The 15,207-nt window shown below is 37.6% G+C and overlaps 1 protein-coding gene across 1 annotated transcript in view; it reads right to left on the bottom strand.

The window, feature by feature from the left end:
• PAPPA2 (pappalysin 2) overlaps positions 1-15,207 on the bottom strand; it is a 326,093-nt gene that overhangs the window by 142,039 nt on the left and 168,847 nt on the right. The window contains exon 12 of the mRNA XM_070768487.1: positions 13,007-13,153. Coding sequence (XP_070624588.1) covers positions 13,007-13,153 — 147 coding nt within the window. The remainder of the gene's footprint in view (positions 1-13,006; positions 13,154-15,207) is intronic.

Raw genomic sequence — 15,207 nt, 5'->3', positions numbered from 1 at the left:
GACCGTAGCCCGCCGGGCTCCTCCATCCATGGGCTTCTCCAGGCAAGAATACTGGAGTTGACTGCCATGCCCTCCTCTGGGGGATCTTCCCAACCCAGAAATCAAACCTGCATCTCTTACATCTTCTGCATTGGCAGGTGGGTTCTTTACCGCTAGTGCCACCTGGGAAGCTATAACTGTGACAGAGACCAAATGGCCCACAAACCCTAAAATATTTGTTACCTGGCTCTTCAAAGAAAATATTTCCCAACTCCTGGTATAGAAGAAAAATCATGGACTTTGAAATAAGCTGGATTTGAATTTGAATTCTATCTGTACCTCTGCTGTGTTATCTGAAATGCTTAGCATCTCTCAGTTTTCAGATAATCATTTTTAGAATCAGAAAACTCATATCTCTGATAAAAATTTGTATAAGAATTGATAATAAGATATCTGGAAAAGATTAAATCACAATAAATGTGTCACTTTTTATGCTCTTTAAGCCTAGTTTTATGGATTCTCATCTTTGAAATCCAATCAATTAAATATACGCTACATTTCTGTTGAGGATTCATATGCAGAGTTTGGCTGCTGCTGCTGCTGCTAAGTTGCTTCAGTCGTGTCCGACTCTGTGCGACCCCAGAGACGGCAGCCCACCAGGCTCCCCCGTCACTGGGATTCTCCAGGCAAGAACACTGGAGTGGGTTGCCATTTCCTTCTCCAATGCATGAAAGTGAAAAGTGAAAGTGAAGTCGCTCGGTCGTGTCCAACTCCCAGCGACCCCATGGACTGCAGCCCACCAGGCTCCTCCATCCATGGGATTTTCCAGGCAAGAGTACTGGAGTGGGGTGCCATTGCCTTCTCCGAGAGTCTGGCTAGTTAAACTCAAAGAAAAGACGGAAATCATGGTAACAGGCTTTAGGTTTTATGTAGCGAGGGTTTCCAGGCAGTGGTCCATAATTTATAACCAATGTGGAGAACCCTAGTATTTCAGATACTATGACCAACCACCTGATGGCTTCTATTAGGAATGCTAACCAGTCTAGCCTGAGTGAGGCCATTCTTAACTTTTGATTTTATAACAGCAATGAAAATAAACATGAACATGTGAGGTTTGCATATGATGATGGGCTCCATGTAAAGCCAAACAACAAGTAATTCACTGGATACTTGCTTTTCAGATTGCTTCATTGGTTGTCTATATTGCTTAGTGTCAAAGGACTTTCTGAGAAGGATCATGCCTTCTGTTTCTTTCTCTATTCCCTAATGGCACCTAGAGTTTACAATATGCACTTAATAAATCCTGTGAACTAGATCCACAGATATTGTCTTTGAAGAATTTAGAAGAAATCCAACAAAAGAAAAAAGGGAACCTTTTCTTCCAAGTCCACATATGTTTTAACTTGTTTTCTTGCTCATGTCATATTTCCCTGTTTATTCCCAGTGATTATTTATGGGTTTGGCATATCACAGGTACCTAATGAATGTTGATTGAATGATGCAACGTAGTGCAAAGAAATAAACATGGGATTAGATCAAGAGGCATGAGTCTGAACTTCAGATTTACTCTTTTATTCTTGGGTGATGTAGGAAAAAGCACTCTGAGTATTTGATTCTGATTTCCCCCATCTATAAAACAGGAAAACAACTACTTTGCCAAACTCATAGGACTATTAAGGGGTTCAAATAAAAGTGTGTGTGAGAATGTACATTGCAAACTATGAGTGGCCTTAAAGTGTACTTATTATTGTAAATAATAAAAATAATCTACACTTTATGCTATGTAAGAGATCTCATAATTTTGTCTATTGACCCAAGATGTAAGGAAATAATGATAAGGAAAACTAAAAGAGACAAGTTACCTTAGTAAATATGGACTAAAATGAAAGAAATTGTTAGGCAAGTAGCAAGGAAAGATTTTGGAAAGGCATTTTCAAGGCTAATATTTTCCAGTACAGTTGTTTCTCACTGTAATAAATTTGTCTCTGATCCACAGAATACAAATCATATTTGTATATCAAATAAAGATTAAAGTGAGATTAAAGAAATAATGAAGAATCAAAAATCATTCAGTCCTCAAAAGAACTTTGAAAAAACCTTAATCAGATTATTTTAAAAAATCACTTTCTCATTTATTTGGTATTATGTGAATTTGTGAAAACTAAATTTTTTAAATAGCTTTTATATATTAATTTTCAATTATATTAGTTACTTTTTTGTTATACAAGTATTATTACTCTTATATCACTTGTAATAACAGAGTGCAAACCTAAAATACATATGGTAGCTAACTATTATACATTAATAAAATTCCAGTTGTAGATTTTTGCTTCCAATTACAATGAAGTAATATATAGCAAAACACATACTCTTGGTAAGAACAGTTTTAAAATATGAATAAAGTAAAAAAGAAAGTTTGAAAGCATTTGAGAGCAACTAAGGCAGTCAGGACTGAAGAGACTCAAAAAGAAATCACATTGAAGGTAACCTAACATTCTGTGCCACTATTGCCACTGAGGTATTTTTCAAATTCTAAGCTATGAAGATTAAGAATATAATTAAGAATATTTTATGCATAAAATAACCAGGCTTCAGCATGGGGAACAAAAGGAATGGAAAATAGAACAAAGTAAAAAGGAACAAACAATATACAGCAGAAAGTAATTTGGTGTTCAAAAAACGAAAGAGCAAGCAAGGACATTAAGCTATAGATTCAAGAAGCTTGATAAACTCTTCGCCAGATATATGCAAAGAAAAACAGACTTAGGAATATTACAGTAAAACTGTTGAAGACAAAATATAAGAAGATTATGTTAAAAGCACCAGAGAATAAAAGACATTGCCTTCAAGGTAATATATATCAAATGTTCAGCTAAATTTCCAGAGAAAGTATGTAGGTAAAAAGGCAACAAAATAACATCTTTAAACCAGTGAAAACTACAACTGGCCACCTAGAATTTTATACCAGGCAAAGATATACTTTGAAAATAAATGTCAAGGATATTTTCAGCTATACAAAAACCAGAAGAATTCACTGCCAGAAGATTCACATTAAAAATAATAATAAATGAATTTCTTCAAGCTAAATAAAAGTGAAAAGCATAGAAATACAGAAAGGACCAAAGAACACTGGAGACGGTCAATGTTAGGTGATATTAAATCATTTTATCTTTAAAAAGCCAGGAAACAGAAAATAGAGACAAAGCATTCTAAGTTACTTATTGATTATGAAATTGTGAGAATACTAATTCATAGTAGACTCTAACCAGTTAAGTACACAGCTTGTTATCTATAGGGTAACAAAGATAGAGAATAAAAGTATTCTCTATCAACAAATTGATAGAATGGAAAATAAAATAATAAAAACACTTATTTAATCTAAGGGCTCAAAAAGGAGGGCATTGGGAAAGGCGTATGTCAAGGCTGTATATTGTCACCATGCTTAGGTAACTTATATGCAAAGTACATCATGCGGAATGCCAGGCTGGATGAAGCACAAGCTGGAATTAAGATTGCCATGAGAAATATCAATAACCCCAGATATGCAGATAACACCACCCTCATGGCAGAAAGCAAAGAACTAAAGAGTCTATTGTTGAAAGTGAAAGAGGAGAGTGAAAAAGCTGGCTTAAAACTCAACATTTAAAAAACAAGGATCATGGCATCCGGTCCCATCACTTCATGGGAAATAGATGGGGAAACAATGGAGAAGTGACAGACTGTATTTTCTTGGGCTCCAAAATCACTGCAGATGGTGATTGCAGCCATGGAAATAAAAGATGCTTGCTCCTTGGAGGAAAAGCCACGACCAACCTAGACAGCATATTCAAAAGCAGAGACAATATTTGCTGACAAAGTTCCATCTAGTCAAAGCCATGGTTTTTCCAGTAGTCATGTATGGATGTGAGAGTATTGGACGGACTGATGTTGAAGCTGAAACTCCAATACTTTGCCCACCTGATGTGAAGAGCTGACTCATTGGAAAAGACCCTGATGCTGGGAAAGATTGAGGGCAGGAGGAGAAGGGGACAACAGAGGATGAGATGGTTGGATGACATCACTGACTCGATGGACATGGGATTAGGTGGATTCCAGGAGTTGGTGATGGATAGGGAGGCCTGGCGTGCTGCAGTCCATGGGGTCACAAAGAGTTGGACATGACTGAGTGACTGAACTGAACTGAACTGAGCGCCAAAGAATTGATGCTTTTGAACTGTTGTGTTGGACAAGACTTTTGAGAGTCCCTTGGACTGCAAGGACATCCAACCAGTCCATTCTAAAGGAAATAAGTCCTGAATATTCATTGGAAGGACTGATGCTGAAGCTGAAACTCGTATTTTGGCCACCTGATGTGAAGAACTGACTCATTGGAAAAGACCCTGATGCTGGGAAAGATTGAAGGTAGGAGGAGAAGGGGACGACAGAGGATGACATGGTTGGATGGCATCACCGACTCGATGGACGTGGGTCTGAGCAAGCTCAGGGAGTTGGTGATGGACAGAGAAGCCTGGCGTGCTGCAGTCCATGGGGTTGCAAAGAGTTGGACATGACTGAGTGACTGAACTGAAATGATTTAATCTAAAAAGGGCAAGAAATAGAAAAAAACAGAGTACAAGGGAAAAGTGAGAAACAAATGATTCCCTGGTAAATATAAAACTGCTTAGTTGCTAAATTGTTTTTGACTCTTTTGTGACCCCACACACTGTAGCTTGCCAAGCTCCTCTGTCCATGGGATTTCCCAGGCAAGATTATTAGAGTGGGCTGCCATTTCCTTCCAAGGGACCTTCCTGATCCAGGGATCAAATCCACATCTCCTGCATTCCTGCACTGGCAGGCAGATTCTTTACCACTGAGTCACCAGGGAAGCATCATTAATTACATTAAATGTAACTGGACTAAATACTACAATTGGAAAATAAAGAATTTTAGATTTATATATATAGCGGTTTCTTAGATTTATTTATATTATTTACATATATATAAAGATATGTTAATTTCAAACAAAGTATATTAAATATAATTGCACAGAAGGATTAAAAGTAATAGAAGAGTAAACAATATGCAAACAAAAAAGACATATCTATACTAATATTATACAAAGTTTATAGTGCAGCAAGAAATATTCTTAGAGATAGACATTTCTTAGTGTTAAAAGAGATAATCCACAAGGAAGATATAGTTCAGTTCAGTTCAGTCACTCAGTCGTGTCCAACTCTTTGCAACCCCATGAATTGCAGCACGCCAGGCCTCCCTGTCCATCATCAACTCCCAGAGTTCACTCAGACTCATGTCCTTCGAGTCGGTGATGCCATCCAGCCATCTCATCCTCTGTCGTCCCATTCTCCTCCTGCCCCCAGTCCCTCCCAGCATCAGAGTCTTTTCCAATGAGTCAACTCTTCACATGAGGTAGCCAAAGTATTGGAGTTTCAGTTTTAGCATCAGTCCTTCCAATGAACACCCAGGATTGATCTCCTTTAGAATGGACTGGATGTATCTCCTTGCAGTCCAAGGGACTCTGAAGAGTCTTCACCAACACCACAGTTCAAAAGTATCAATTCTTCGGCACTCAGCTTTCTTCACAGTCCAACTCTCACATCCATACATGACCACTGGAAAAACCATAGCCTTGACTAGATGGACCTTTGTTGGCAAAGTAATGTCTCTGCTTTTGAATATGCTATCTAGGTTGGTCATAACTTTCCTTCCAAGGAGCACGTGTCTTTTAATTTCATGGCTGCAATCACCATCTGCAGTGATTTTGGAGCCCGCAAAAATGAAGTGTGACATTGTTTCCACTGTTTCCCCATCTGTTTCCCATGAAGTGATGGGACCAGATGCCATGATCTTCGTTTTCTGAATGTTGAGCTTTAAGCCAACTTTTTCACTATCCTCTTTCACTTTCATCAAGAGGCTTTTGAGTTCCTCTTCACTTTCTGCCATAAGGGTGGTGTCATCTGCATATCTGAGGTTATTGAGATTTCTCCTGGCAATCTTGATTTCAGCTTGTGTTTCTTCCAGCCCAGCATTTCTCATGATGTACTCTGCATAGACGTTAAATAAGCAGGGTGACAATATACAGCCTTGACATACTCATTTTCCTATTTGGAACCAGTCTGTTGTTCCATGTCCAGTTCTAACTGTTGCTTCCTGACCTGCATACAGGTTTCTCAAGAGGCAGGTCTGGTGGTCTGGTATTCCCATCTCTTTCAGAATTTTCCACAGTTTATTGTGATCCACACAGTCAAAGGCCTTGGCCTAATCAATAAAGCAGAAATAGATGTTTCTCTGGCACTCTCTTGCTTTTTTGATGATCCAGTGGATGTTGGCAATTTGTTCTCCAGTTCCTCTGCCTTTTCTAAAACCAGCTTGAACATCTGGAAGTTCATGGTTCACATATTGCTGAAGCCTAGCTTGGAGAATTTTGAGCATTACTTTACTAGCGTGTGAGATGAGTGCAATTGTGCGGTAGTTTGAGCATTCTTTGGCATTGCCCTTCTTTGGGATTGGAATGAAAACTGACTTTTTCCAATCCCATGGCCACTGCTGAGTTTTCCAAATTTGCTGGCATATTGAGTACAGCACATTCACAGCATCATCTCTCAGGATTTGGAATAGCTCAACTGGAATTCCATCACCTCCACTAGCTTTGTTCGTAGTGATGCTTTCTAAGGCCCACTTGACTTCACATTCCAAGATGTCTGGCTCTAGGTCAGTGATCACACCATCATGATTATCTTGGTCATGAGGATTTTTTTGTACAGCTCTTCTGTGTATTCTTGCCACCTCTTCTTAATATCTTCTGCTTCTGTTAGGTCCATACCATAGGAGCAACCCCACGTCCAAAGAGCTGCTGCTGCATAGGCGCAGGAGGGCTGAAAGGAGCTACTCCACGTTCAAGGTCAGGAGGGGCAGCAGTGAGGAGATACCCCTTATCCAAGGTAAGAGAAACCCAAGTAGGACGGTAGGTGTTGTGAGACAGCATCAGAGGGCAGACACACTGAAACCACAATCACAGAAAACTAGCCAATCTGATCACATGGACCACAGCCTTGTCTAACTCAATGAAACTAAGTCATGCCATGTGGGGCCACCCAAGATGGGCAGGTCATGGTGGAGAGGTCTGACAGAATGTGGTCCACTGGAGAAAGGAATGGCAAACCACTTCAGTAGTCTTGCCTTGAGAACCCCATGAACAGTATGAAAGGGCAAAATGATAGGATACTGAAAGAGGAACTCCCCGGGTTGGTAGGTGCTCAATATGCTACTGGAGATCCATGGAGAAATAACTTCAGAAAGAATAAAGGGATGGAGCCAAAGCAAAAACAATACCCAGTTGTGGATGTGACTGGTGATAGAAGCAAGGTCCAATGCTGTAAAGAGCAATATTGCATAGGAACCTAGAATGTCAGGTCCATGAAAGCAAGGCAAATTGGAAGTGGTCAAACAGGAGATGGCAAGAGTGAATGTCAACATTCCAGGAATCAGCGAACTAAAATGGACTGGAATGGGTGTATTTAACTCAGATGACAATTATATTTACTACTGTGGGCAGGAATCCCTAAGAAGAAATGGAGTAGCCATCATGGTCAAGAAAAGAGTCCGAAATGCAGTACTTGGAGGCAATCTCAAAAATGACAGAATGATCTCTGTTCATTTCCAAGGCAAACCATTCAATACCATGGTAATCCAAGCCTATGTCCCAATCAGTAATGCTGAAGAAGCTGAAGTTGATGGTTCTATGAAGACCTACAAGACCTTCTAGAACTAACACCCCCAAAAGATGTCCTTTTCATTATAGGGGACTGTAATGCAAAAGTAAGAAGTCAAGAAATACCTGGAGTAACAGGCAAATTTGGCCTTTGAGTATGGCATGAAGCAAGGCAAAGGCTAATAGAGTTCTGCCAAGAGAATGCACTGGTCATAGCAAACACTCTCTTCCAACAACACAAGAGAAGACTCTACACATGGACATCACCAGATGGTCAACACTGAAATCAGACTGATTATATTCTTTGCAGCCAAAGATGGAGAAGCTCTATACAGTCAGCAAAAACAAGACCGGGAGCTGACTGTGGCTCAGATCATCAACTCCTTATTGCCAAATTCAGACTTAAATTGAAGACAGTGGGGAAAACCACTAGACCATTCAGGTATGACCTAAATCAAATCCCTTATGATTATACAGTGCAAGTGAGAAACAGATTTAAGGGACTAGATCTGATAGACAGAGTGCCTGATGAACTGTGGACGGAAGTTTGTGACATTGTACAGGAGACAGGGATCAAGATCATCCCCATGGAAAAGAAATGCAAAAAAGCAAAATGGCTGTCTAGGGAGGTCTTACAAATAGCTGAGAAAAGAAGAGAAGTGAAAAGCAAAGGAGAAAAGGAAAGATATAAGCATCTGAATGCAGAGTTCCAAAGAATAGCAAGGAGAGATAAGAAAGCCTTCCTCAGGGATCAGTGCAAAGAAATAGGGGAAAACAACAGAATGGGAAAGATACAGTAAGTTCTAAAATCATCTACTGGCAATAGTTTCATTTTATGTAGTTTCCATATACACAAATATCAGTTATCACAATTTAGGTATATAATACCAGATAATGTGATTCAAATTTCAACTAGCAAAAAGTATTAATTGTAACTGCAGAAAGTGTAAACTCCATGAATAGTCCTTCCGTATCACCATATAAATCACCATATAAATAACCAATGAGAATCATGATAAAGTGACCAATTACATCTCTTAATTCAAATTGTCATTGATTGGTCCCTGTGTACCTGTTATTTTGTTCACACAGAGACAGAAAAATGTGCAGCTGCACTGTCTCATCTCCCACTGACATATTACCCACATGACATTTTACAAAAATGGATAATCAAAAGAAGGGATCTCTAGGAAAGATGAAAGTGTGGCAAAGAAATAAAAAATTATAATGCTGGAGGTGAAATTTGAATGAAAGGTAAATAGAATTATAGATGAAATAATTGGGTATGGAAATGCTGCTGCTGCTGCCATTTGAGAGACTCTGTATTTGCAGCCAGAGGAACTTAGTGAAAATGAAATTATCAGCAAAAAGGAGTAAAGTGGTTGTGACAAAAAGGATAAAGATGTCCCAGAGGAAATGATGCCAAGAAAAAATTCATATCAAAAGAACTCTCAGAGATGTTTCATAACATTGAAAGTGTAAAGTACCATAAAGTATTAGAAGATAATCAAACTTGGAAAGGAATATTACAATTCACAATGGCATAGAAAAATTGCTTGCTTTGTAATATAAGTCATATGATGCAAAAAAAGGCAAGAATTGTTAAAACTATGCTTATAAATTTATTTTACAAAGAAATGAAACACTAATTCTCTGTAATGTTTTAAATTATGAGTTAAATTTTACTATTTTTTCATTTTATTTCACATATACTTCTAAAAATAAAAGTTTTTAATGTTGTGACAAACATATCATGTAACAATTGTAATTTTCACCATTGGTTATTTAGCTTGCTTTGTACAGTTTTAGGATACATGGTCATTTTGTGTTTCCACGCTACAAAGTGAGAATTGCCTGAATATTTAATAATAGTCTCAAAATGTAAATAAATCAATGCGTAGATCAACCACTGGCAAAAATAAAAGAGAAACAGGCAAATTTAAGATTATGGTAAGAAAGTCTAACACATGTATCTCAGTAACTGGTGGAAAGAGTATCAAGGAAAATATACAATATGGGAAATTTTAACAACATGATGGATGAACTTGATCTATGTTAAATATATAGAATGCTATATCCAACTATTTCAGACTACATATTTCTTTCAAAGTACATGTAATATTTATCAATATTAACCATATTGTTGTTGTTTAGTCAGTAAGTTGTATCTAACTCTTTTGTTACCCTATGGACAGTAACCTGCCAGGCTCCTCTATCCATGGGATTTTCCAGGCAGGAATACTGGAGAAGGTGGCCATTTCCTTCTCCGGGGATCTTCCCAAACCTGGGATCGAACCTGCATCTCCTATTTGGCAGGCAGATTCTTTACCACTGAGCCACCAGGGAAGCCCAATTAACCATATGTTTTTCCATAATTCAAAGGTCAACAAATTAAAAAGGCTTGACATCATACCAAATATAATCTTTAAGCACAGAAGACTCTAGCTATAAATCAAAAACAAAAAATAAATAATTTCCAAACAAATATTTGGACATTCATCAGCATATTTATATATAACTCAGGGATCAAAAAAGTAATCAAATAAAAATTAGAAAATATGTTTGAACTGAATGATAATAGAAATAAGACATATGAAATGTAATATGTTGCAAAAGTCACATTTAGAAAGAAATTTGCCACCTTAATGTTTATATTTTAAAAAGAAAGAAGCTAAAAATTAATGATCTAAGCATCATCTCAAGAGCAAATTAAATGTAAACATAAAAAGAGGCAATAATGAATATAAGAGCACACATGCATGCTACTTTCATTATTTCCTTCCTTTTATGTTTACATATGTATATTTATGTATATATGTATATATATATATAAGCATACATATATACACACATGTATAATCTTTGGTTCTATAAAAACATTAATGAAAGATTAATGTAACTGTTAAGTCTTTAGCAATACTAAGCAAAAAAATAAAAGAGAGAAGCCAAAAATTAGCCATAGAATAACTAAAAAAAGTCCTAGGGAGTATAGAAATATAAAAAATAAGAGAGCATTATGAAAAACTTAATGCCAACAAATTCAAAATTTTAGGAAAAAAATGGACAAATTATTTGGGAAAAAAAAATAACTTCTTCCAAAGTTAACCTAAGAAGAATAGAAAGCCCCAATTCTGCAATATTTGGTTTAAGATTTTAACATATATTTAAATATTTTCCTCAAAGAAAATACCAGACTCAGATAGCTTTACTGATGAAGTTCACGAAAATTTAACACCAACCTTTCACAAAATATTCCAGAAAACTGGGGAATAAAGGAAACTTACTCTAGGAGTCAAACCTGGCCTTCATCATAAACCTGACAAGATAGTAACATTTTTCTTTTTTAATGTAGGGACCAAGCTCTAATGAATATAAAAGAAAAAACACTTAATATATTCACAAAAAGTATCTGAAACTATTGGCAAAGGATTATACATTGCCTTCAAGTTGTTATTTTGGTGGCCCAGATGGTAAAGAATCTGCTTGCAATGCAGGAGACCCAGGTTTGATCCCTGGGTCAGGAAGATCCCTAGAGAAGAAAATGGCTACCCACTCCAGGATTCTTGCCTGGAGAATTCCATGGACAGAAGAGCCTGGTGGGCTACAGTCCATAGGGTCACAAGAATCAGACATGACTGAGCAACTAACATTTTCACTTTCAATGGTGGTTCTAGTTCTAGGGGGAAAAAATCTTGATCCCTACCTCACACAATATGTAAAAATTCCAGAGGATTGTAGATCTATATATAAAAGGTGAAACAATAACGTTTCTAGAAGATAACATAGGAAAGTATGTCTTTGTGGTAAGCAAAGACTTCTTAATATAGTACACGATTAGCACTAACCATAAAGAAAAAGAAAAAGAAATTGGATTGTGGTAAAATTTAGAACTCTTCATCAAATACACCACTAAGAGTAAAAAAAAAAAAAAAGTAAGCCATGAAATGCTGGAAAATATTAAATAATATACAACTGAAATATGATTTATATATTCCAAAAATTGTAAAGAAATCATATAAATTAAGAAGAAATGACAGTCCAATAGAAGATTGAGCAAAAGACTTGAATAAACCCTTCATAAAAAAAGAGGGAAAAAGGATATATCGATACAAATGGCTGATATACATATAAACATTACAACTTCATTAGTCAAAATGTAAATGTAAATTGAAACCATAGGGAGGTACATTTACATACTTAATGGTTAAAATTAAGACTTAAAATACTAAGTAATCAGTAAAAATATAAAGCAATTGCCTCATAAGCCTCTGTTGGGAGTATAAACTAGTATAACCAAGTAGAACACCATTTGGTATTATCTACTAAAGCTGATCATCTGCCTAATTACTATCTAGCAGTTCCAAATATCGGAGAAGGCAATGGCACCCCATTCCAGTACTCTTGCCTGGAAAATCCCATGGATGGAGGAGCCTGGTAGGCTGCAGTCCATGGGGTCGCTGAGAGTTGGACACGACTGAGCGACTTCACTTTCACTTTTATGCATTGTAGAAGGAAATGGCAACCCACTCCAGTGTTCTTGCCTGGAGAATCCCAGGGACGGGGAAGCCTGGTGGGCTTCCGTCTATGCGGTTGCACAGAGTCGGACACGACTGAAGTGACTTAGCAGCAGTTCCAAATATACCCAACTGTCTGTATACATTCACCAAAAGAAATGTACAGAAGTGTTTATAGCAGAACTATTTGTAATATACAATAGAGAAAAATTAGAAATAAACGAAAGTTTCATTACTATGATTAATTAAAGTATGGCCCATTGATGCACTGGAATTCTGCTCCGCAGTGGACATGAACACTACTGCTAAGTATAGCAGCCTGAATGAATCCCAGAGATAGAATGCTGAGTAAGAAAGAATCAGACACAAATACTACAGACTGTCAAATTTTTCACATAAAATACAAACAGGCAAAACTAATCTTTGGTGATAAAAGGAAAAATAGTAGATACCTCTGTAGTATAAAGAGAGGGAGAAGGACAGAGCCTTTGGGGGGTGATGTTAATTTTCTGTTTTTTGATCTCTGTGGTGGTTAGAGAGGATGATTACTTTGTAAAAATTTATCAATCCTTTCTGATTTTTGTACTTTTCTATATGTGTATTACACTTTGATAGTGTGATTGCTTATAAAGAAAAGTCCAACATTCAAAAAGAAATGAAAATAAACTCAAAACATAAAAACTTTTAGATGACAAAAGGAAATTTCCTGACATTCCAATGTATCATTTATACACACACACACACACACACACACACACGCACAATCTATCCAGTTTTCACAAAAAAAAACATTTGGGTCACTTACTTTGAGCCAAACCTCATCCTCTCTCTGCAGGCTACCTTTTGGCTGCTTACTCCCTTCATCTTCAGGTCCATTTCCACTGGGGACACAGGGAAACCAGCCAATTATGGGTCGGTGCTCTGGTAAATCTGGACGGTATGATGTGCAAACCTGAAATGCAATTTCAACCAAAAATTAGACATGAAGGGTGAGAGACAAGTAAAGATAATGAAACTCCCAGCTCAAAATCAATGTTTTCCTCTTTCTGAATGCCTAATGATGACATTATTGGCAGAAAACTTTTCTCAAGGTAGAATGTCTCAGTGCTCTCTCTTAGCCTCAATATCCAACTTTCCAGGGAGGAAGAACACACGTGACAACTTACAGCCCATTGGTGGTCCAGGGACCTTGCTCAACGAATTCTCCTGGCATGTTTCAGACAACTGCTCCTAGGATTAGTTAGGGAAATCTGTTCAAGATGATGATTCTGTCCTTAACAGGAAGGATCTACTGGCCCAGGAGTGAGACAACCGAGTCAAGGAAACACTAAGATGGGAAAAGGAACCAGGAAAGAGAAATTCCAGAAAATTTTCCCACTTCACTTGGGGAAGACAGACAAGCTAGACTAAAGCCGCTTTAGAGAGCTGTTACTAACTCAGAATCACCTAACTTTCCTAACTTCCTACCACTGGGCATCAGAATTCTTGAGAAAGATGCCTTCAGAATTAGCGAAAGGAGAGAGACAGGCATGGCTAATTGGCTGTCCATATCCATACCTCCCTCTTTCTTATTAATTCTAATCTTGGTCAAGGTGACAGTGTATCCAGCTATAAATGCTCATCTCCTCAGGGTCCCTTACAGCTAAGGCTGGTGAAGTGACCTGGATCTGAACAATGGGATGTTGGTAGATGCCTATATTCCTGGAACAGCTCCCATTTTGCCACTAAAAACAGACTCAGCTCGCATGCATTTATTTCCCTTTGACCTTCCCTCTTCTTCCTGCTTGAATAATGACTTCACACCTGGAGGGCAGTAGTCGTCTCATGAGCTTGAGGAAGAAAACTGCAAGTCAAGTGTGAAAAGAGCCAAAATCTCAGCTACACTTAGGTCCTTGATGAGTTCCTTGACCTGGACCACTAGCCTTGGCTAGTTCCTCAGTCTCTTGGGCTGTCTCCTCAAGACCAAAAACCAATGATTTGCCTCTGGCCTAAAATACCTAGAGAGCTATTAACAAATCTTACTTCTGTCAAAAATGACTATATTACTTATTGTTATAAAGCATGGAAGAGTATATTTGGCAATGGAAACATCTAGAATAGCATTCAAAAACCAAAGCCCTTAATCTTTGGGTTTCCCTGATGGCTCAGACAGTAAAGAATCCACCTGCATGGCAGGAGAACCACGTTCTATCCCTGGGTTGGGAGGATCCCCTGGAGGAGGGAATGGCAACCCACTCCTGTATCTTGCCTCCCACGGACAGAGGAGCCCAGTGGGCTATAGTCCATGGGGTTGCAAAGAGTCGGACACCACTGAACAATTAACACTTTCACTTTTTTCACTTAATCTTCTTTTAGGTATTTATAATTCACAGAAGTCAGTCCTCAAAGCTCTCGGAAGATCTTCTATTTACTTAGGTAGATATTCATGGAAAATTGTGTGCCTATGGATTTGATTTAGTACTAATTCTAGAAAGTCTTTAATAATAATAATTTTTAAATCAAATTATATTTTGATCTTTAATATATATTTTAAATTTCACTTGATCCTTGCAATAAACCTTGAGTTAAATGCAAAAGATTTACATATGAGATAATTGGGGCCCAGAAAAGTTGAGTGACTTGCCAAATGTCACTTAGTAATAATCATAATGATACTGATAGATCCAACAGTGTCATCCAAGTATTCTGACTTTACTGCTCGTTTATCTTCTTTCAAGATAAATTCTTCCAAACTCAAAGCCTAAGTGTAATTTCTGACATGCATATTATAAGGCTAATTTTGAGATGCTTTTGTGTACTTTTAAGCCAGTTATTGCATAGTCAAAGGTTCCTAGATGAAAACTAGTGAAGGTAAGTGGGGTGAGGGTTGGGGAGGAGATTTAACTGATAGCCTAGAAGCTTTTCATTTAACATTATTTTATTCTGAGTTCGTTAACTAAATTTGGCATCAAAGTTAGGAGAAAAAAATGTAAGCTCAAGGTCAGTATCTGGGGGAATCACTTAACA

Source organism: Bos indicus, chromosome 16, assembly GCF_029378745.1.
Source record: "Bos indicus isolate NIAB-ARS_2022 breed Sahiwal x Tharparkar chromosome 16, NIAB-ARS_B.indTharparkar_mat_pri_1.0, whole genome shotgun sequence".
Lineage (NCBI taxonomy): Eukaryota > Metazoa > Chordata > Mammalia > Artiodactyla > Bovidae > Bos > Bos indicus.
The sequence above is the reverse complement of the archived record's forward strand: the minus strand, read 5'-3'. Positions and strand labels throughout refer to the sequence as shown.